General features: G+C 32.9%; 1 protein-coding gene across 2 annotated transcripts in view; it reads right to left on the minus strand.

Moving 5' to 3' along the window:
* Window positions 1-23910, minus strand: part of LOC129806410 (uncharacterized) — a 43930-nt gene extending 20020 nt beyond the window's left edge. Inside the window, exons 1-3 of one of the 2 annotated variants that reach the window (XM_055854975.1) lie at window positions 23526-23888; window positions 22623-23074; window positions 12861-12945 (exon numbers count right to left, since the gene is read on the minus strand). In XM_055854975.1, coding sequence (XP_055710950.1) covers window positions 12861-12945; window positions 22623-22688 — 151 coding nt within the window. In that variant the 5' untranslated portion in view covers window positions 22689-23074; window positions 23526-23888. Of the gene's footprint in view, window positions 1-12860; window positions 12946-22622 lie in introns of both variants that reach the window. The other variant, XM_055854976.1, reaches the window with a different exon arrangement.
* Window positions 23911-24887: the final 977 nt, after the last annotated feature.

Genomic DNA, 24887 nt, shown 5'->3' on the forward strand with positions numbered 1-24887 from the left:
TGGCTTTTCGGGATTTTGGTTTTGGCTTTCGGGATTTTAGCTTTTCGAGATTTTGGTTTTTAGGAACTTTGGTTTTCTGATTTTGGCTTTTCGGGATTTTGGTTTTTTGGTTTTGGCTTTCGAGATTTTGGCTTTTCGGGATTTTGGTTTTGGTTTTCGGGATTTTAGCTTTTCGAGATTTTGGTTTTTAGGAATTTTGGTTTTCTGATTTTGGCTTTTCGAGATTTTGGCTTTTAGGAATTTTGGTTTTCTGATTTTGGCTTTTCGGGATTTTGGCTTTTTGGTTTTGGCTTTTCGGGATTTTGAATTTAGCTTTCGCGCTTTTGGTTTTTCGGGATTTTGGTTTTCTGATTTTGGCTTTTCGGGATTTTGGTTTTTTGATTTTGGCTTTTCGGGATTTTGGTTTTTTTGATTTTGGCTTTTCAGGATTTTGAATTTAGCTTTCGGGATTTTGGTTTTCTGATTTCGGCTTTTCGGGATTTTGGTTTTTTGGTTTTAGCTTTCGGCATTTTGTTTTTCTGATGTTGGCTGTTGGCTTTGCTGAATTTTGATTTTTCAGGATTTTGATCCAATTGGGATTTCGACCCACTCAGGATTTTAGATTTCGGTATTCGACCCATTTAAGATATTAACATTTGAAATTTCGGCTTTCGGGATTTTGAACCTCACCGATTTGATATGTCTGAAAAATGCATCATACGATTTTATTTTCATTTCCGTATATGCTTTAAGAATTGTTAATGTGTTTACGTAACGGCTTTAAGATCATATTTATGCACAAGGAATTATAGTGCAGCCTCTGTAGCTCAAGTTGGCACAGCACTCATCTAATTAGCGAAAGGTCCCCAATTTAATCCTGGTCATCCTTTCTATTTTGAAAACTATCTAGATTAACTTCACTTCGAAATACGAAAATATCATTAAATCGATTTTAGTACAATCTGTTTCCAGACCAAAGGTGAAAAAGCTCAGGCCAAGTACAGGTTTATGAAAAAGATTTTAGATTTTTGACTAAGTACAAACCGGTAATAAACTGATAATTTACCAATAGGGTAGAATCACCACTTCTCGCCAGTGCCCCACTTTTCGCCACTCATATTGAAATCGATATTTTTCGCGATTTGTGAAATAAATGAGCCACAAAGTTCTTTGTATTTTTACTGCTGCTACGTATAGAGTCGAAAAAATAATTATTATTCGTTTTCTATTTACGATTTTGAGCATTTTTTGGAGTAATAAATATTTTAAGCAAGTGCATCGAATCCAATATTTCTCACCAAATATACTAAGTGTCATCATATTTTCATTAAGCAAAATGTGCCTTTTTGGATAAATAATTTGTCTATTGAATATTTAATTACACTTGTGGAATAGATAAAATTAGTATTTAGTTAATTAATATTTCATTTTATATTATTTTTATGTAAAAATGAGGAATGGCCAGAAGTGGTTATATTCTGAAATTGATTTTACCGCCTGTCGTAATCTCACTTTAAAAGGCGATGCTCACTTCACTTCGTAGATTTTCCGTTGTCAAATCTACATCGTTTACTTTCTGCAATAGACCTGTAATTTGCAGAATGCTGATGCTGGATGTTAAATGCTGAATGCATTCTTTGTATAATATATCTCAAAATAATCCAGTTTTAACTTTTCCAAATAGGTGGCGAGAAGTGGTTACAAAACTGGCGAAAAGTGGTTATTTTTTCATTGTTAGGAAAAATCAGTTTTTTAAGTATTCCATGTTTAAATTCGAGGACTATTGTTTTCACGAATCTAAAGCCAATACATCTAAGTAATTTTGTGTCAAATTTAAGAGACCTTAGAATAAGACCTTAGAATTAGACCTTGTAATAAGAGTTCAAAAGTTCCTCTTTTTCCTAAACATGACGATAAGTGGTTACCCCACTCTACTCACAGTTCAATTTTGGAATCTAAAATTATCTTATTTTTAAGAATGTTCCCAGATTTTTGGGTTTTAAACTTTCTGAAATTTATTAAATTATCTCAGTTAAGATGTGGCCAGATGCTGCTTTAATAATCTTAATGTTTTAGCCCATCCCTCTTAAATGAGTAAAAAAAACTGCAAAAGATAGAACTGCCTCACTTTACCGTATGCACGTAATAAAATATATATTCAGTGTATACGTAAATTATTATATATAAAATTGCAAAGAGTTATTTGCATTTCATACTACACTGTGTAATATTATAAAATAATTTCATTAGACACTTTGAGAAACCCCTACATTTAAAACCATAATTTTAGATGTTTTTTATTGGCAAAGACAATTACTCTGACTTTATCGTATTTTTCCGCTGATTTAGAAGTGAATGGTGTTTTCAAAAAGGGGAGAACATTGTAATGTTGATTGAGTCAATCAGTCTGTTGCTCCTCTATTGTGCCTTTTTTTATCAGTGTCACTGTACAGAGGACAGAAAATGTGGTGTAGTGAACGTGGTTTTTAGCAGATAAGCCAAAAAGACGTCACACTAAAATAAATAGCACGTAGACCATCATCCAATTTTACTCATGCATCACAAGAGTGTGAGGAGGGCAAGAAGTATAGTAAAGAAAGTTGAAAACAAAGTTAATTTTACGTGTGTTTGATAATTTTTCACTTGGCAAATTGACAAATGTACAAACGTCTTATTCTTCACTCTAAAATATTCTTGTACATTTTCTTTTTGTTCGTTGTTAATTTACAATAGCTCGATTGAAATTAATATCTAAGTGGGACTTATATTTTTTTTTAAAATTCTTTATGTCACGACCACAGTGAAATATCCCAATCGTTGGTTTCTTATGTACAAAATTGAAGAAAAAAAAGTATTGTGATTCAAAGGCACGACTCGGTGTCGTGTGCGAATATCATTTGTAAAGAATGGATTGTTTTGTCAATTTCATCGAAATGGTCTGATTTTTAGCCAACTGACCAAAATGTTATCAATAGGAGACGATGGAGAAAACCACTTGTTTTGCTTCTACTTTTTCCACCAATTTAATCAACTCAATCAAAATTGTAGTATTTACCCATTATGTAACACAAAGTTGTTTTCCATTGTAATTTTATTACCATATACAAGGAAATCTTTGCAGCTGTTTTCAAAATAAACAACAAAATAGTATTATCGTATTATGAAGGGAAATAAAGTTGGAACTTATGGGGTGGTTTCTGAAAACCGGGATTTTGTATTTCTTACCGAAAGCGCGATACCTTCGGGTAACTCAAGCTTCCAACAACTCATTTTTCAATATGTTCTTAATGAATTTGATCCATTAGAATATTGTGTTTTAACCCTTTAAGGACGATTGGAACACCGGTGTCCCATAAAGAAAATAATTTTTCCTGGATACCTAAAGTTATTTTTTTCTAATGGTTGTATGTAATTGCAAAATAGAAGGTTGGAGAAATCTAGGATATTTTTTGCAAGTCTACACCTATTTGCTACATAGTAAATTTTTAAGCTCAAAAATGACGAATTTTTAAATTCTCATAATAAAAATTAATTTTAAATATTTTTTATACTTCCAATTTTTTTAAGCAAAACCGTTTTAGAACAAAAAACTACAATACTCAAACATAATATTTTTCATTAGATTAAAACTTATCATTCATTGGTATTGGCAGAAAAATTACTTAAAGTTTTGGGCTATTTTTGTCCCTATTGTTCATAGAGACAAAAAATACATAGCTAGTCCAATACCTCAAATTTCCTGAAATGGACCATGAGTCAAATCCATTAGGAACATTAAAAAAAAATTGAATTGTCCGAAGCTTCAGTTGCCGGAAAGTAGCGCACTGCGCCTACTTGGCCTCTATAGGAGTAACAAACTGGAGAATATTCGGATTTCTCATATTACTTTCACAGTAAATAAAGAAATAAAAAAATGACATTTATCATGTATTTTTCAAGTTCTTTATCAGACGAATAAAAATTTAGCGCATGCATGTACTAAAGTAAATTTTTTGGGAATTCACATTTTTAAATTACTGAATTACTACACTGAGAAAAATAATCGAGTAAAACTTACTCGAATCGATGTTGAATTGACTCTTTTTCGTTGTAAATTTCGATTAACTATATTATAAAGTTGATTTGACTTCTATTTAGGTGTAATATTCGGAAGACTTGTTTTAACTTTTTTTTCCAAAATTTACATGATAAAAATAGTGTAAATAACTCTTTTTAAGACTAAAAATAACTTGTTTTAAGAGTTAAAGTAACTCGTGCCAAGAGTTAAAATTTTTTAGGAGTTAAAATAATTCTTTCAAATCCCAAAATTGATAGATTTTGCAATTTTATGTTTTTTTTTATTTTATCATTTTCTTTATTAATATTTTCTTGATCTCGAGTTCCCTATGTTCCGAACGAAATATCACGTATGATGCAAGTACATGTCTTCATAAAGCGCTGTTAAGCATATTTCTAGTTGATGTTCCATATGAAATTTATCACACGAAAATATTCTTGACTGAAGTATATTCTTAAAATGAAAACACTTAAGCATATACTTCAGTCGAGATAAAATTTTGCTTCGAAAAAGAATAATAATTACATTGATATCTGACTAATTAATTCAAGTCACACGAAGAGGTGTTTCAACTCTACACTGAGAAAAAAACGGGAATGCGATTAACTTTTTTTCCTCATAACTTTAACACTTTTTAGGTGTAAAAATATATCAACATTTTTAATGTTAATTTTACACATTTTTAAGGGTAAAATTAACATGAAAAAGGGTAAATTTAACCCCTAATACACCTAAAAAGCATAATATTTACACCGATTTCGGATCAAAACTGCAAGGTAAAATAAACATATCCGGAATGATATTTTAACTTTTTCGGATCTCTCTCAGTGTATTTACTAAAATTTACAACGAAAAAGAGTAACAATTACATCGATATTCGTAGAGTTAATTCAACTCTGTCATAGAGTTGTTTTAACTTTTTAGGTTTTTTCTTAGTGTAGAAATTGCTCTTAAATTAGGTCAGATTCATAAAAGGAATATGGGGAAAATATGAAGTGTTCGAAGTCAAAGTGCATGCGAAGCCTGAAACCCCTCCCCTATATGACTTATTTTGATTTTTTTTTTAACATTTAGGAAGTATCTGAATCTTCAATTAAACATTTATGATTCTCATCTTTCTCTAATTTTGCAAAAGTATAAAATTTGTTATTAGTACATTCATGTGCCAAAGGTGTTTAAAGATTAAAATATTTTTATTACAGTTTATTATAGCTCTGTGACTTGTCTCTTGCCATTCATTATATACTAACTGAAGCATTTTATTTTCTACAATTGAAAGACGAGTATTAACATTGTTAATATAAATTCATTACACCCTCACAACATCCTCAAGTGATTGTTGACTTTGTCAATCGTAAAAATACTTGTAATTATCGTTTATATTATTTACAATGTAGTGGGATGCTTAAAAGATACGTTGGTGAAGTTGTAACAGTCATCCGCAATTTTATATACATTTTTTTTATTATAGGGTGGTGACACCAGTTAATACCATTATTTTATTTAATCAAATATTAAATTATTAATATTTTTCAATATTACATTTTCATAGAATTCCAAAAGTTATAAAATTTTCAATGCTTAGGGAAGCTTACGGAAGCTGTTATCAGTTTCTTTGGTTATTACAAGACCGGTAAATGAAAAATTACCGGAATCTTCAGAATTCTCTTAATATTCCTAAAAAATTAATTTGTTGAATTCCTTTACATCATTTTAATTAATTTATTTGCTTGGCCGAAATTACACTCAAAGTGGCCAAAATTAGAAGCTGGCCGAAATTTGGCACATTTACCCTAAGTCTCGAATGGCCAACTTTACAGGAAAGTGATTTAAAGTTAAGATTTTGCATGCTGAGTGTAGAGTGCATAATATTTACAGGAAAGGTAGATGTTGTCAAGGAGAACCCGAAAAGCGAAAAAAATTTTGCTAAAAATCGACTTATTCGACTTATATTCTGACAAGTCGAATTGATGTCAGTAAATGTGAAAGAGTGCCATTATAAGTGCAAAGTTTTACTGAAACAAAAACAGTGAACGAAAATTTTGAACAAAATCGGTGTATTAGATGCTTGAGCAACAGGAACTTCACTAGGAAATTGACCTAGATTATTGCAAGACATAGCTTTAAATTATGTTCAATAAACTTATTTTTTTCAGTTCAAGATTATAAAAGTCATAAAAAACGCATTTTTAAGTGGAATCAGGGCCCTTTCGACATTTCATTTTTCCATAAGATTTTGCATAGAGGCACTGAAGCCAGTTGGTAAGTTTTTTCCTAAAGAGAATTGACTTATCAGTCTGATATATTTCGAAATCGTGCACTAAAAGCTATCTAAAAATACATATTTTATAATGCTCGCCGAAATAATATAAGAACTACGAGCAAATTTGTTTAAGTCGCGGTGCAATAGCTGCAAAATTTTTACAAGAAAAAGTGAAAAATAGCTTCACTTTTTATTATAGGCTTGATGGGGCCCTGATGGCAATAAATGATACCACCACCCTATTAAAGAAAGTGTACATTCATCATTTATCCATTTTTTCCACTATTTTTTTTTATTTTGCCCATGTACGGCAGGAAGTGAGTAAAATAAGCCATTTTTGAGATATTCACAAAGTACTTAATAACAAGTAATAAGAGAATAGTTGAATTAAAGAAGCAAGATTAGACACAACTAAGTCTGTTTTAAGATCTCATTACATTTTTTTTTTTTGAGTGTAAATACTGTAAGAAATTGAGAAATTTCTTAAAAGTCACTTTTTCAGTTAATTGGTGTTTGTGTTTTTTAAATATATAATATCATATTTAGGCAACTGGAAAATTCCATGTACTCTCACTTTAATAAACATTCTTCCATTATCATGCTCCGGGAGTGAGATTGGGTGTTGTGGAAGAACCAGAAATGGAAAAGTATGAACAATTGCGATGATTTGAATAAATTAAGTAAAGTATGACATGGTGTAGTGAAAAATATTGACAAAGAATAATTACATCATATCTTTAAGTTATTCACTATTTACAATAAATATATGAATGTTTTTTTTATATCGTCTTACTCAGTCGTTGGAGCAATAAATGAGACAATGTCAGGGCATCGAACTATTAACCTTCACCATTTTGCTTGAAAGTAAATTGCCTGGTTTTTCATAAGTGTGTTGAGCTTCTCCTAAGCAAAAATACATTCCTCATGTGCTATGTGTATATAGTTTGGCCAATAATAATAATGTTCAATATTTCACTCCCAACTCTTTAAACAACTTCCATACAATAATCACAACACAACTATCATGTATCGTGTGCAGGACGCCCCGGTAGAACGACTATTGAGCAGTGGGAATGGGTAATGGAAAAATCAGGGGGGAAAATAAATAATAATAAAAAAAAATACTGCTCAATTTATACAACGCGCGTGGGTATTTTTTTTAACTCATTCAAATCACTCTTTAGCACATTGATTAAGTGGAGAAACGAGTATGTGTGTGACTTGTTCTGATTAATTGCATAATTTTCAACAAGCTCATTCTGACCGATTGTCCATGGTTGACATTGAAGGGGCGCGAGAAAAGACAAAAATCTACATAGAATTAGATATATATATATATAATATTTTCAGTATAAAAGTCAATTAGATATGATGGTAAAATTAAAAATACATTAAATGAAACATTTAAAGTGGTATTTTCCTCATAATATTTATGCTTCCACTTTTATGCGTGTCTCACACGATCCCTCATCTCATACCCACCTCCGTCACGATATATATATCATAGTAAAAATAAATAAAATAAATGCGAAAAACTAACAAACAACATCCAGGAATGTATCCATAAAAATTCTTACATATCCAATAAAATTTACTTAAATATCATCATCAAAATATATCAATTAAATTAAGTGGAATGAAGAAATTACTCACAATGCAGATAGGTTTTGAAGTGCTAGGCTATAGAGTATTAAAATGAGAAACTTAAATTTCAATTAGAACATTGAGTATAATTTGGGAAGTTTGGTGGAAAATTCCTCATGAGAATTTTTGGCCGTATTTCAAGAAAAGCGCGTGTAGCACGACTTAACTGTAGTCTCATTTAAGTTCTTATATATATATACATATGAATACATAATACCTCGTAGTACAACACATACATACAGTGAAAAAGAATGAAATCGATAGCACAAGTGTTGGTATGCGATGTAGTATTTTTATGGATGTGTGACGACAGTAATTCAACTTCAAATCTCAGAGGTTTATCATTTTAAATTCAATGTACATGACTTTTTTTTTATTATTATTATTATTATGGTATTGACATTCAATTGTATCCTAATATTGATGTCATTGTATTAAAAAACTGACCTGTCTGTTTTCAAACTAGGCTCGAGAATTTTGTACAACTGAAAATGATTAATACCGGCTTCAAGCCTAATGCCCTAGATAAATTTACGACTTAAGCCAAACAACGGTTTAGTGAGAAACTTATAAGAATGTTGTAGTGTAGTCTAAATATTATTTTGATTATAATTACGCTAAGCCCTTCCTCCCTCGGCTTAAGCCATAGGTCTCTCCAACATATAACTGTGTTATCACACTTGCACATTAAAATTTTAATATGATTCGCATTAATTGTCGCAGGTGAGAGTCCAAATCTGTAATTTGTGTGTTTGAATCATTTTATATTCAAAATTTGATCTATTTGTTGATAAAAAGGTAGACTTGACCCGCAAAATTTGATATAAATTGATTTATAGCATTAATGCGAAAAATTAATGCGATTTTCTCTTTAATTTTTTAATGCGAAAAATATTTATGCTTTAGGTAAATTTAAACTTATTTTTGCAGGCCAAGTCCACTTCTTTATCAATAAATAGAAAAACCCCAAATATTAAGTGACTCAAAGACACTAATAACATATTTGGACGCTCACAAGCGACAATTAATGTGAATCACATTAAAATTTTAATGTGCAAGTGTGATAACGCCGTAAGATTTAGTCTACACTGAGAGAAATCCGAAAAAGTCAAAATAACATTCCGGAAATGTTAATTTTACCCTGCAGTATTGATCCTAAAACGGTGTAAATATTACCCTTTTTAGGTGTATTACGGGTTAAGGATACCCTTCTTTCAAGTTGATTTTACCCTTAAAAGGTGTAAAATTAACATTAAAAAATGTAATATGCTGAAGTCAAAGTAGGAAATTCGGTTTATTTTTTTTTGTTCTTCAATTTGACATTATTTTGCCAAGGTTTCGATCCTGGATGGGATCTTCTTCAGGGCCTATTACATACAAATTCAATTTTTTACTAATCAATTCTTTGGACAATTTTTTAAATAATTTCTTTGGGATTTTAACTCACATCAAAGTGCTTAGGAGAACCACCGTCAGTTAAAGTCTCAAAGAAATTGTTTAAAAAAATGTCCAAAGAATTGTTTAGTAAAAGATTGAATTTGTATGTAATAGGCCCTGAAGAAGATCCCATCCAGGATCGAAACGTTGGCAAAATAAAGTCAAATTGAAGAACAAAAAAAATAGACCGAATTTCCCACTTTGACATCAGCTTGTATACATCTACGGTCGAAATATAGCACTAAATTTTGATATATTTTTACACTCAAAAAGTGTTAAAGTTATGACGAGAAAAAGTTAATCGCAGCCTCTTTTTTTTCTAAGTGTACTCTAATTTCTTATCAAGAAAGCTTTTTGGGAAAATGTTAACTCGAAATTGGATATTAAAGGTAAATGATCTGTTAGATTTTAAAAAAAGGATAATAATACTTCTTATCATTTCAAATTTCAAAACACCCCGTAACTGGGTTAACCTCTAGTCTGAAATCCGTCTTAGCACAATATTTAAAGATTTACTATAAGTATCTAGCAAGTTAAAGAAAGTACCATGATCTAGCCTCTTTGAAATTTGTGAAATTACATCAAGGTCGATTTAGTACATAAGAGTACTAAATGTTTAGTTTTTCCTAAACATTTTTGAAACACAAATTTTATTCTGTGTTATTTTTAATTCTCTATTTTTAAATGATTTTTAGTATATTACAATTTTTTTCTATAATTCTTTGTAGCTTGACCAGAATTTTTGACCGCGCGGTTATTTCTCAAAGAATTTGAAGGATAGTTTATAGTGTTAGATATTTTTAAAAATCTAAATCCCTCAATTTAAAATAGTTTAAATAATTTACAAATATAAGCATCTAATATGGTAGTTGAGAAAACACAAAGGTCTTTTCGTCAAAAGATATGTGATACTTTTACTCCTGTAAAAACTTTAAATTTAGTACTGATCAAAATTTACTTATTTATTGACTATAACAGATTATTTTATTCAATTTATATGTTTATGCCTTTAGCACAACAACAGGGTGGAAGATTAAGTCAATTGTCAAAAAAATTGGAGGATTACAATAGGTGTAATTATGAAAGAATCACATCTAATGATAGAGTTGCCACATTTAAATTATCATTCATGGACTCTTCTTAAAATATAGGATGGACACAGAATTTATGAATTTGTCACCACCCACAAAACAGTGTCCCCAAGTAAAAATATTTTTACATAAATATTAATACTGATGAACCCTCTACTGATGAACAGCGACATTAATTGAGAAATACTTATGAAATATCATGTATCGAAATTACATTTTGGACCTACTTTTGATTTTTGCTTCCTGAAACTAGAAAAAAAGAGCTAGGATCCTAATTTTTTTTTCTTTTAGGAAATATGAGTCGTAGGACCAGCTATAAAAATATATTGCGATGAGTCATAATTATAGTTTAACATAGGAAAAAATAGTTATTATTAAGCTTGGATCGTATCAAGCATGGGCACTTTCCCCTACATGGCCAAAAGGGCTGACTCTACCCTAATGCATGTAAAATCTCAACTTGAAATCGCTTTCCTGGTAAAGTTAGCCATTCGCCACTTATTCGTTTTACAGTAGACTCTCACTCAATCGGCTCTTTTTCAATCGGGCGACAAATTTTGTTGACAGTTTTTACGCTTAATTATGAACCTAATTTGCTCAAATTCGCTGTAGTTCTTCCTATTTTATCGTGATTCTTTATAATTGAGCGCTTTTTGTGGAATTTACAAAGGCTTTGACGCTAAATTCTATCGCTAAACCGGATGACATTTTACCCCATATTCCCGATTGAGAGAGAGTCTACTGTATATTCTGAGCTGTCGATATGCGAAAATATAAAGTGTTCGAAGCCAGAATATGTGCGAAGCCTGAAAACTTTCTCCTACTGGTTTGTTTATTAGTATTAAAATGACCCCAAAGCTACATTCCTTTTCATCTAGCAAAAATGATAAACCCCTTGAGACTTTATGATGAGAACCACTCATAAAGCACAATTCATCCATTATCGTACAATGTATCCCTGGAATTCTGTGCTTCTCCCATCAAAATCACATTTTATGGACATTCCAGTGAAGCAGAACTATTCATTGGGAATCATTGGATAATTTGGTAGAATGATTTGTATGCCATTCTTCCGACATGAGTACCCCTTTTCATTTTGGCACGAGTGCATTTGTACTCTCTATCTCACTCAAAGTTCACAAAATTCATCGCGTTGTCTCCCTCAAGCGGAATTCCTGGCATACACACCAGGACATTATTATGTATAGGGGAATGGTCTCGGGCGCATGAGATTTCGGGTGAATGCAGAAGTAAGTAATAAAAAGCTCCTGCACGGGAAAACTACCAAATGCTGCCCTTTTGCCTTAGAAATGCATCTGTGTGTGTTTTAGAATGCGTGAAAATGTGAGTTCCCATGAATGAATTGCTGTAGAGCGCATGCGACTATTGAGCTTTGTACTGTTGTTAGTGTATGACGAGCAAACAACGAGGCAAATGATGGCCTCGACACGGCTAAGAGGTGAGCTTTCAATTGCAAGGTAGATTGTAATTAAGTTTGCAGAAATTTACTCCTTTAAACCAGATCATTTGGTATGGTATATATCTGCTGAGATAATGCAATTGGATAGACAATGTTCCCACAAAAGTAAATGAGGAAAAAAAAAGTTCTATTGAAAATATTTGAGAGAAAAACATTTAAGATAAGACTTAGGGGTGGAATGTCCATGATTCTTGGGCTATTGTGAACAAATGGGTTGGAAAAATGGGCCTGATATTCTTTTTCCTCACAAACATTTTCACTAAGGTTCTGTCCCTACGATGAAATGTCTATGAGAGCGATATTTGCAGAGACTGCGCATTCTGTTGAAGGATAATTCTCACAGAGTTGTCGATTTTTCTTCAGGGGATACCCAATTTAACCATCCATAGGGTGTATATTGGTGTATATTTACTTTCAAATGAAAGCCCACCCACTAATTCATGCTAATTTAAGAAATAATGTATTTACCAAATGGTTCTAAAGATATCCTACGAGAGGAAGGAAATAAAATTATTTAGTACAGACATGTTCTAAATGTTGTTTCCTTTTAACAACTTCACTGCAGAGTATTTTTATTATTAGAGACAATTCACTTGTGATATCTTTGAATTAACTAAACACTTAATTTTTCATGTGACTCGATAAAAGTCACACACCGAGCTATGAAAGAATGCCTCAATGAAGGGGAAGAAGTCGAAATATTTACTTTAGTTACTACGTCAATTTTCTTCCATTCTCACTCACACACATTCCGTATATAAGAGGAAGACAAAGAGTAAGCTTAAAATGGAATATGTTGATGAGACACGGAATATATAATTTTGTCTTATATACCCAGAAATATACAAAAAAAAAAAGAAAAACAACAAAAAAAAAGATGTATGGTCTATTTTGAAGTTTAGTACTCACTGTATTCCATATCTGTTTCGTGGTAAATATTTTCAGCATCTAAATCACCATCATCTGATTCAGTCCCTGAATCATGTCCGTCAATCTGCAATGGAAAACAAAACCACAATTTACTACAGGGAATGATGGACTTCTTTTTTTTCGCTATAAAAAGAAATAACTGCCAGATTAACTTATTGCCTAACAAGATAGCCATAGTAAAAGAGCAGATATTCTGGTGCCCAGAACAGCTTGATCGAGAAGAAGTGAAAAAAGCACGATTGTTGTTCAACAACTGTGGTCTCTCTTGTTCTCCACCTTGTTTCGCTCGTGCACACAAGACTGTGGCATTTTGGTTTGAAGCTGATGGGGCTTGGGAATCGGTACCAGGCAGTCAGTGTGATACCCCAAAGAAACCGGTATATCGACGCATTTTTCCGTCCTCAATCGGACCTTACAAGAAAACCACTTGAGCAACAATCTCATCTTATGTTCCCTCCCCATCTTTCTCTCTCTCTCTCAGTATTCTGCACCACAATCTTGCAAGAGGAATATCTTACACCCGGACTCAAGATGGGACTCTTCTTCTTTTGTCTTAATGAATTATTGTTCTATAACAGCCAAGCCACCAATCCCAAGCTAGTAACACTATGTTTACTCTATCACAAGTGTGTCTTGTGAAAATAATCCACAGAGAAGTAAAACTATATTTTATTGCAGAAAAAGGTTAGGCAGAAAATAGCTAAGAGAGAAAAAAATTACAATTCATTCCATTATTCTATAAGTAGGTGTAGGATTGTTGTTAATAAATCAACTACACTCTTAAAACTTTAAGAACATCACACTTGGTAGGCAGGCATAATCTACGGTCGTAGCTCTACGACAGAGGTGTGCAAGAACCGTTTGAAACCGAACAAATGTCAAAATAAACTTGTACGTCAATGGTACAATGTTACCTGAATAAACTTATTTTGACGTTTATTCGGCTTCAAACGGTTCTTGCACACCTCTGATCTACAGTCAGATAGAATGCCGTCGTAGCTCTACGGCAGGGCAGTTGCCTAAAAAACGAAAGGTGCGAGTTCAAATCTGGGTGGAGGCATGAATTTTTCCTATCTCTGTTGAGATTTGAGGATTTGGGTGTTCACTTGTTCTGATTAACACCAATAATCTACACAAAAAATATTTCTTAGCAATTGCAAGACCTGCGTAACCCCTAAAACAAACAGAAATATTTTCTATGTAGCGTAGAGTCATCATTTATGGACGTTATACACTTATGGATAGCTTGCAAAAATCTCAAGTTCTAGGGGAAGGTTTTGAATGTTCCTATTAAAAAAGGAGTCCAAGATTTAAGATTTTTTACTGATTGCCACACACTCCGAATCAATTGATCACTATATAAAAAAAAACCCCTTACTTATTGGGTTCATAATTCTGCCTCACAAAATTCCTGGAAATCCTTGGATTTTCCTCTACAGGAAAATGAAAATGTAGCGACATTTTTACGAAGGTGCCCTGGTTAACTCAGCTTCGTACCACTTTTTCCCACCTCTGTACGCCTCATTTTCCCCGAAAACATTACACCAGACACAAAAATTTGGGCATCACTGCCTAGTTAGAACTTTCATCTACTTGTTTCCTCCACCATTTGTCGGAGGTATTACGCATTAAAAATCATTTTTAAGCTATTTTTCTCAAATATTCCGAGCGGCGTGCAGTAACGTACAGTAACGTCTTTCCTTCTCTATACGCCTCCTTTTCTTTCATTTCTCCTGTTCTTATATGAAATGTGTAAGCAAGATTGAAAAAGAGAATGCTTCACCGTAGAATAGACAGAGATACCAGTATTATACCGCAAATATATAGATTTTAATGAATTTTATTTTCAATAAATTATTGTGAATAAACGAATTAAGATAGAAAATTCAAACCAAAAGAAAATGAAAGAATATTAAATTCTCTAACTTTTAGGCATAGTTAATTGACATATAAAATGCTCTATTAAAGTGGGAAAATTACTAGAAGATGGAAAAAACACAGAAAAATGCACCATTTTAGGTGCCCTTTTTCAAAAAAATTTTAAAAAATATACTTCATTTTCATCGTAGATGCTTGATATGTTCACAAGAGTTATAGAGGATGAAATTACGCGTCAGTTTAGCTTTATGTAACTACCAGCGGATAATTAGAACCGGAGATATGAATTTTTGAATTTTATAAAACATCAAAAAACTAAATATGCTTTTTCAAAAAAATCTAGAGGTGACCCGGACAAACGGATTGCAGATTTGAGGTCCTTAAATGACCCTCTAACAAGTTTTGGCACTCTCGTCAAAGACACCCACAACGTGTCGCACAGTGCTATTAACATCCGGAGAGAAAACAGTAGAAAACTCTCTCTCAGGTTATGACCCATCTACACCATCCAAAAAGAATCTACAAAAAATAAATTAGAAAAGAGAAAGCAGCCTATTGTGCTGGACACACTTACGACTAAAGTCGAGAAACGATTTAACGTAATTATAATCTAAACAATGATTAGACCACATTCCCATCAGTTAAATAATAAAAATAATAATAATAATAATGGTGACACAACGTTCCATACAGGAACTTAGGCCTTCCCACAGAGGGAGTTCGGAACATCCATTATGGTGCTATTCCAATGAAAAAATGAGCATGTTTTTTTTTAGCACATTACTGTTCTCAAGTACTAAAAAGACCATGACTGTTCCCTCATGTTATTTCAATTAATGTCAGATGCCATTGTGATCGGGTGAAAGCTTGCTCGGTGGGAATATTCGAATTCGGATTTCGGCTGGAAAATCGACAAGATTAATTTAATGTTTTCACTTTCATAGTATTTTCTACATTTTCTTTATCGATTGACAAGATGTAAGGTTCTTCTCTCTATACAAAAACTTCATATTTTCCCTAGTCCTCGTCGTGTTTCAAAATCACGAAATAGTCATGACAAGAACCGACACAAAAGAAAAGTTCAACCGAAATCCGAATTCGAATATTCCCTCCGAGCCAGCTTTCACCTGATTACAATTCCATCTGACATTCACTCAGTGCGGAGTAACCCAGGGGGGGTGACATTAGCTCTGAAAAATTCAACCACTTTTAGTGTAATTTTTTTCCTGTTTTCGTACACACTTCACGAGATATCTTCAAAACTGCGTAGGTTGCCAATTTGGGGTTTTCGGCTTCCTATTCAATATTAAATTGGCTTTTATTTTGTATTACTATTATTTGCTAATTCATTCTACACTGACAGAAAACAGCTAATAAACTCAAAAGTTTTTTCGGCTCGCTAGAAACACATGGAAAACATAGGAAACGTCATGCCCCTGGAGTAACCTGTCATGTCAGCTTGGTGGCGTGATACAGATGGATGGCCGGGAGTTGGCAACTTTAGCCTCAACCGCGGGTTTTCGCAGGTTTTCCATGAGTTTTTCCGTGAATTCTCAGTGATGAAAAGTCGGCGAGTAGCATTAATATTCTCTACTCATTATTTTCCTTGAAATGACGTATGGGAACAGACCTAGTCTTTTTTAGTACTTGAGAACAGTAATCACTTTTTCATTGGAATAGCACCATTATTATTTTTTCTTATACGGGATGAGATGGTCAGTCCCATGCCCGTGGAATCAAGTGCAGTGAAGCTCACTGGTCACAATCCGAACACCTTTAACGCATGAAAAATTCCTGGTGACCTAAAGGGGATTCGAACCCGGGATACTTGCATCATATAGCGAGTGCTCTACCACTTGACCCATTGAGAATCTAGAAAGTTCGTTCTAAATAGTTATCTCCTCAACGAAAAGCTTTTTATCTAACTTTTTGATAGTCAGAAAGTACGTAATACATATGGTCACAACGACGTCGGGGTTACTTTAAAGTTACGTCACTATTAATTAAGGTCAGTCAAGTAGAATTTTAGTAACTCTGCTGATGTAGCTTTAAAGACTTTTTAGATTTTTCTGAATGTACCAAAGTCATTTTACTCACTTTGGGATATGACTTAATATTTTTTGGTAAATAGCATCTATCTTTAGAAAAATTCCACTATTAATACAACTCTTAATTTAGAGGACAGCCCAATTCAGATAATTCCAAAAATTCTTTGACATTTGCAATGTAATTATTTTCCCATTATTATGTTCTTTTTTTTCTATTTTTCAAAGTATTATTGACTATACATAAGCCAAAATAGCATTCTCACTGAGGCTAATATAATATCGAGTTGATGAACTATTTTTAACTTCTTATCAGTAAATTACCTCTTTTATAGGAACAAACATATTTCCCATAAGAATTTGTGATTCTTCAAACACAACATCTTCACTATTGCTGTATCTATCAATGAACATGATAGATATCATTCACAATTTACTGAGAATTGCACTTTTTTTATTAGAATGCTAGAATGAAAGCACTTCTAGGAGAGGAAATCACTTAAGAGAAAACTCACAATCCATGCAGTGATTAAATACACTGGCAATCTTTCTTGGAATTATAACACACTAACTTTAACTTGGGTGAACTTCAATAAACTCAGCAGTATTAATATCAATGGATTCAAGGCGTGGAACAAAGACTGTTTTTTTTCTATAGATTAAAGGTTCTTGAATGTGCAAGTCGTGTGAAATGGTGTATGATATATTAAATATTTTGTTTCATTTGAAATGAATAAAATGAACGGAAAGCACCTTATCTCGGACACAAGTTACTTTTTATCGTGCGACAAGTAGGAATATGAGTATTTCAATAAACTTGAAGAAAAATATACCAGCCATTAGGGAGAGATTCTGAAAGTCCGCTTCTGCTCGGTTCAATCGGCGAATAGCACAAATTGAAAACAAGATTATGCAAGTTTAGACGTGTTTTACTCCATTTCATACACATTCGTGTTACGTTAGAGTCGTCTCTCTCTCTGCTGTTGTAGCATGACATACATAGCAATGGTTGAGTATCACCCAAAGAAGAATGGAAGAGCCAAGAGAGGGGCATTTGCAGGCTCTAATCTTGGGCATCCACAACTATAATGTTGCCTTATTTACCAAGAAAGTGTCTTTCTTTACTCTTGAGAACTTTACAAAATGTTGCGGCGACGAGGGGCATTCTCAAACTATCAGTTTCTTTCTCTTCTTCTGTAACATTATTAAATCTCCCAGTCACCCAGAGAATACAATCATATAGTGCTGCATGAGACACAACAAAAGAAACTAAATACAACATTAATCTAGAGACATTTACTCTAAATGGAGGTCAACATTGTATGGAGAATTGTACAAATTCTAATCTTTCAATTTGAGACTATTTTCAATCTAACTCGACTTTTTTTCTGGGTCAGTAAATAATTGGCCAAATTTGTTCTTCATCATCAAATCAATCAGAGAGAACAAATAGACTTTGGCTCTATCGTTCAACAAAATATCCTTTCAAAACTTGAAGGAAACACGATATTTTGCCGGGCTTTTAAGCTCTTTTGTAATAGATTTTCATCAGTAAATTGATATAGCATTATTTCTCTTGGTAGAACAGTTTTGATCGACTTGTCTTGAAATTACTTTAAGTCTGAAATTCTCTTGTCTTATACGGGCTTTAGGCATGAGACTGCGTCAAGATTTTTGTTAAAATTAAATATTAAGGGAGAATGATTAATTAGATTCTGACAAAGTAACAAAACTTCTGGCTATTTAAGATTTTGAAACCCTGGGAAACAGTGCTGAACCTTTAGTTTGAATACCTTTTTATTGTAAATAGGTGAAAGATTAAGGTTTTCGGATAACATAAAATTACAGACCTACCCTTCGAATGGATACATACTTTCTATGTATCGGGAATAAGGGAATGTAGGCATGGTTCGCACAGAGTGAACCTTTAAACGATAACAATTTTCTCTTTGTTTGCAAAGAGCTGACTTACCATTTCTCATCTCGTCTCATGAGCTATCTATCCTATGGCTAAGATATGACAAACTAGCTCTTTGTAAACAAAGAGAAAATTTAAGTTGTTTGAAGGTTCACACTGTTCGAACCATACTAACATTCCCCTATATCTGCGAAAAATCAATTTTTCGATCATTCAGCCGACTTCACGTAGTACAAACGTTTTTGAAAAGCGATGTGCGGTTTTTTGATAATGACTTACTTTCCCTGGTATGCAAATTGTAAAACAGTGTCCTTTTCATATATTTTGTAAGGGATATTTTGTATAGGAGCCTTTTAAAAGTAAGGTATGAAAGATAAGGATTAATTAAGGCTTTAATTGACGCTTAACTGGTCAGACGGGATGAGTATAACTTCAGTTCTTATTATTTGAAATTTATCATCAACAGCGGAAATTAAAGGTCTTGTAAACTAAAACAACTTTTTAGTATATCATCTGTGTTAATCCATCGATATCTGTTAATCTATTCTATTGTATAGGGGAGACTGGGGCAAAACTTAAACTTTAACTCTTTCGCGTCCATAGGGTAATGTCATGACTCGGGGAAAAAAGTTTTTTTGGGTATTTACATTAATTGAAATCTATCTGTTCGTGCACGACATCATAATAGAAGGATGTAAGATTCTTGGCTCATTTTCTCAAGACCCCAGTTAGATTTCAATTAATGTAAATAGCCAAAAAGAAACTTTTTTCCCCGGGTCATATATGACCCTATGGACGCGAAAGAGTTAACTTAAAACTTAAACGTTTTATAATGAGCATATTCTTATAAGAAATTTACTGCTCTACAACATTGTAAAAGGATATTTTCCTCTATCTCGAAAGAAATATGATTTTCGGATGATTTTCTAAAAGTCGATTTTGTGAAGATTCTCAAAATTGCTGGGCCAAATTTTGTCAGTCTTCGGATAATTTGTGACGTTTTACTCTCGCAAACGTTAAAAATATCAAATAGACATATTTTTATAGTAAATTTATTCCTCTACAACTTTGTCGAAGATAATTTTTCTCTATCTTAACGATAAATGTGCTTAAATCGCGCTAATCAGTATTGATATTTTCTGTAAGCCAAATATTCCAAAAATAGGGCTCAAAATTTCATTATTTTTTTATTTTACATAATCCTTCTTCGAATCCCTTGAAACTTTGTAAGTTTATGAAGGTTCATGAAGGCTATAAGAAGTGTGCTTATTTCGAATTTTATTCAATTAATTTATTCATAGGAGTAAGATAATAACTTCAAAAACAAATTTAAATCATTTTGATCAATTTTTAATGCGACAGAGGCTTCGTGCAGATGATTGAATATTTAATAAATCCAATTGAGAAACAATATTCTTGTATACGTCAGTAACTTGTAAGATTTTCCTTTGAAGATTAATATTATAAAAAGCAAATTCTGAAGAAGCAATTCCGAAGGTAGGGTCGAAGGAATACCTCTTCGACAGGGAAACCCTATTGATCAAGGGGGAGATATTAGGGTTGGAAGTGGTGTACGGTTGAAAATGAAGTGCTTGGAAGTCTTTGGAAGTGACAGTGTCCGAATATAAAGTCTTTTCTGACAACGCTACTTTTAGTTGAGATTTTTAATTAAAATGGCAGTATAATTTGAAAAGATCTTTTTCGACATTTTACAAGTTCTAAATTATTGATTTCTAAGTATGAAAAGTGCATGGGAGTGCAGGAAGTACTGGAAGTATTGCCACATTTTTGAGAGTGCGAAGGCCTCTGCCATACAAATTCTGGAAGTGCCTGGAAGTGGTGTACACATTTTTACCCTAATATCTCTCCCTTGCTATTGACACTTTTGTCAAAATATTGAAATTTATTTAAAGTATCTAATAAAATGTAAATAATATGAAGTATTTTCCGGCATTGTATAAATGAGCAGTAAAAAGTTGAAATTGAGCAGTAACGAAAAATTGAAACACTGATATTATCGTCCAAATTTTGGCAAAGGGAAAATAAAGGGCTTTTCATTCTATCTGCAACAATTTTAAATGTTAAATATATAAAATAGGCTTATTTTTTTAAGATTTAAGTTTTTACTGACCATAATTAGATATTTTACTTCTCTTTTTTAATTTTTTACTGCTCGTTTGTTTTTTCTTTGCCGTTTTTACCTTAGTCTACCTTTTCTGATAAGGATAGGTATTCAAATTTCGTATTCCAAATGGTACAGAGTAGGGTGTCAATCAGGGGCCCATCAAGCCTAATAAAAAGTGAAGCTGTTTTTCAATTTTCCTTGTAAAAATTTTGCAGCTATTGCACAGCGACTTAAACAAATTTGCTCGTAGTTCTTGTATTATTTCGGCGAGCATTATGAAATATGTATTTTTAGATAGATTTTAACTCACGATTTCGAAATATATCAGACTGATAAGTCAATTTTCTTTAGGAAAAAACTTGCCAACTGGCTTCAGTGCCTCTATGTAAAAATCATCTAAAAAATGATGATATCAAAAATCTGATATCATCTGTGTTAACTCATCGATATCTGATAATCTATTCTATTGTATACTCGTGGAACGTCTATAGGATTCGACGGACTATGAGTCCTAAGACGCGTATGAACTTCACGAGGAGGTAATTTACCATTCTACCAATTGTGCAGTTCAAGTGTCTTGACGTAACAACCCGTCTGACCAATTAATGCAAAAACGTATGGAAAAATGGAATGTCGAGAGGCCCCTGGTGTAAATAGGTCCTGACACGAGTTCTTAAAGTGTCAATAGGTGTTCCTTTTACCCTATATGAAAAACTATCAATGAAACCATTGAAACAATTAAAAGGATTCTTATCATTAATAGTGAGAAAATAAACAATTTAGCCGGTAAAGTCTTAATTGGACTTTTAATGACTAAACGGCAAAGAGGTGATATTTGAGCTCATCTCTTATGTTTCGCCTCTTCCAATGATCATCAATTGGAAATCTCTTTCTTTGTTACTCAATATTATGAAACACTGTTTAATTTGTACGCGAAACACCATACATTCGAAGAAGGTATCGTACGAAAAATACAACAATGAACTTGACGCTGAAGAAGCATATATGAAGGTGAATAAGAAAATATATAAAGTCATTCGAAAAAGTTTTTTGTAAGAAGAAAAAAAAAAGTAAAAGATGTGGTGGTGAAATACAGAGATATTCCCATGAAGTTTCTCAATAGCGTACGAGAAGTTTACTACAAAATCTTTCGAGTGTCTCTTTTTTCTTTTATCAAAGAAAAACAACATATTCATGGAGAGATGTTTAAGGCATGATTTGGAGATTAAGAGACCCACCCACCAGAAGTGTCTTAAGAGAGGAACAAGTTTAATTCTTTGCTTAATGGCTTTTGAAGTTGGATTTTTGTGAGAAAAAGGAGCAGTGGATGCAGTCATACTTGTTTTTAGAAGGTGGTCTAATTAAGACAAGTCTCTGTCCCATTCACTTTGGTTTATAATTTTTTTTCTAATAAAATAACATTGCTGAATTTACTCATACTAATGCAAGAATATCACACACTCTCGCACTTTTCCCATCTATGGAAAAGGCAGTATCAATTGATGGTGTGACCTTCAAAAATGGTCCCAACCTCCCCTGCTCGTAAATTCACCAGTATTTTCCTCCGAGTGTATGCGTGTGAGAGGAAAATGCGAAAATTTCATTATAGACACTTTTCAATTCCCCGTTTTTTCTTTTTTGGGGTGGATTTTCCAACTTAGATTTTTGTATTTTATGATTGATTTTTGCTACAAAAAAAGGGTTGATTTGCATGGGCATAGAATGAGTTATAGGGGAGTGAGGGGTGTGCAGTGAATATATTAATATATACCTACCTTTTCATTGATGTTATCCTCATTTATTGATTGTGTTCGTAGCTTATGTGTTAAATATTTCAACATTTTTTCCCTCGATCAATTTCTTTTTCGTTCAACAGAAAAATTCTTGAAAGCTCTCAAACGTACACTTCCGGCCTTTTCTTTTCTTTTCCAAAGACAAAATTCCCTTTTTAGGGAGAATTCTTTTAAATGATATTGCAGAAAATTATCCTTCCTTATTGCACCAAATACAAAATCACAGTTTCAACTCCTCTCTTCCTTTTCTGAGATTTATCACAAAAATTTTCACATCATTATTTTCTTCCTCCAGGTATATCATACAATTTCCATCTCAATTGCAATATGCTCTAAAAAAGGTTGTTTCGACAATTCTTCTCACATTCTCCTTCTCTCTCTCTCTTGCTCTATTTTCTCTCTCAGTATGTTTTTGAATCGATGGAAAATGAGGCCTGAAAATCCGGAAAATTCTCTACAATTTTTGTCCAAAAAAAGATGATTGTTTTTTCCGGGAAAACTATTTTGTTATCCTTTTCAATTGACCATCGGGATCAAGACTGAAAACTTCTTTTTTCAAAAAAAAGAAAATTCTTCAATGAGGAAAATATCGATGTGAAAAGTGGAAAAATATCTGAGAGTTGAAAGTCTCTCTCTCTGCTCTCATTTCTTTTTTTTTTGTTGTTCCTCGCCACTATTCTTAATTCTAGTGGTAGTTCAGTGCACTCTGAAAAGCTGCACTTCTCGATTGAATGATGTGGACTGTTCTCATGAGAAATTTTCACTGAATTCAGAGTGAGAGGAGCTCAATGGGGCTCTAAAATAGCATCAAAATGTTGAATTTTTCCTCGAAATCGGTCTAATGATAGAAGAGCCCTTTAAATAGCCAGACTATACATTATTTACTTATAAATATGGTGCAAGAGTCTTCCAATCATAGGGCAGTAAGTTCTTTGTCAATCACTAGTACATACAATCTCCACTACTAACCACCAACTTATTTTCAGTCCAATTTCACTAATAGTTTCTCTCCATTTATCCGATCCTCCGGTTCTTGAATTTCGTATATAGGCACCGAAAAAAAAATATGAGAAATCGATTCTTGAGGTGTTTCGGGTTTGAACAGAAGGAAGAAATTAGAGATGGTTGTACTAAAAAAAAAACTGCACAAAATTCTCTTGTCAAAGCCCTCTCTTTCTCTCTGGCCCAAACGTGCAACTCTCCTCGACTTTTGCTCTCCACGACTGCACTCGACTCACTGACAATCAGTACTCCTACAGAATCCCCAGCTATTCTGCCTTCTAGCTCCCTTGCCTCGGTCATCATGTGTTGGATGGGATCGTGGCTTTTTAACCATCGATGTGTGTGCGAAGACTCATACAACTCACTACAGTTTACTTTAAAATATATTGATATGATGCAATTGAATTGTATGGGTATCACATAGGAGATGACGAAAGAAGAGTTCCAACAGAGACAGCATACCAATAATTTAGGGGAAGCCAGGGATAGATTTGAGCTTGAGGTACTTTTCGGTTATGGCTTCCGTTGAACTAGCCTAAGAACGTACCGAGGCAGCCAAAAACCCGAACGCTCAAATCCCGAAAGCAAAAATCCCAAATGTTCAAATTCCTGAAAGGGATGAAATTAGGGGAAGTGTGCCAAATTTCGGCCAGCATCTAATTTTGGCCACTTTGAGTGTAATTTCGGCCATACAAATAAATTAATTAAAATCATGTATGTAATCTTCGAATAATCAATGAATTCATTCTGGTTTTAAATATTTATTAATTTTAGGATGTACTAACACAAAGTCTGTTGAATTTTAAGAATAATTTGAATTTAAATTGCGTTGTAAAAACTCAGTGTGGAAAGAGTCTTACAAAAAATGTGACAGATCGATCGAGCAGTCTTCTGATTTGTGGTGAAGTGCAAAAGGTTTTCCTTCGGTGTTTTTCATGAAAATTGATTAGTTTTCATTAAAGATTGTTTCTGTTTATGTTAATAGTGAATCAAGCTTTAAATTTCGTGTGAAATATCCCAGCTGGATCCTGTATTTCGCGTAAAAAAGTATATACTTTGTGAGCGTCTCTCCGGTGAGGTAGTGTTGACTATTCCGGCAACATCTTTTGCTTTCCTAAATTTTATATTCATTTTATGTTGTTTTTTTTCAATTTCTGAGTTCTACAATGTACAGAGAAAAAAACCATCGCTTCTATGAAAAAGATGATGTGGAAAAGGCCTTGAAAGAGTTCAGGAAGGGCAAAT

This window comes from Phlebotomus papatasi, chromosome 3, assembly GCF_024763615.1.
Source record: "Phlebotomus papatasi isolate M1 chromosome 3, Ppap_2.1, whole genome shotgun sequence".
In the NCBI taxonomy this organism is placed as follows: Eukaryota; Metazoa; Arthropoda; class Insecta; order Diptera; family Psychodidae; genus Phlebotomus; species Phlebotomus papatasi.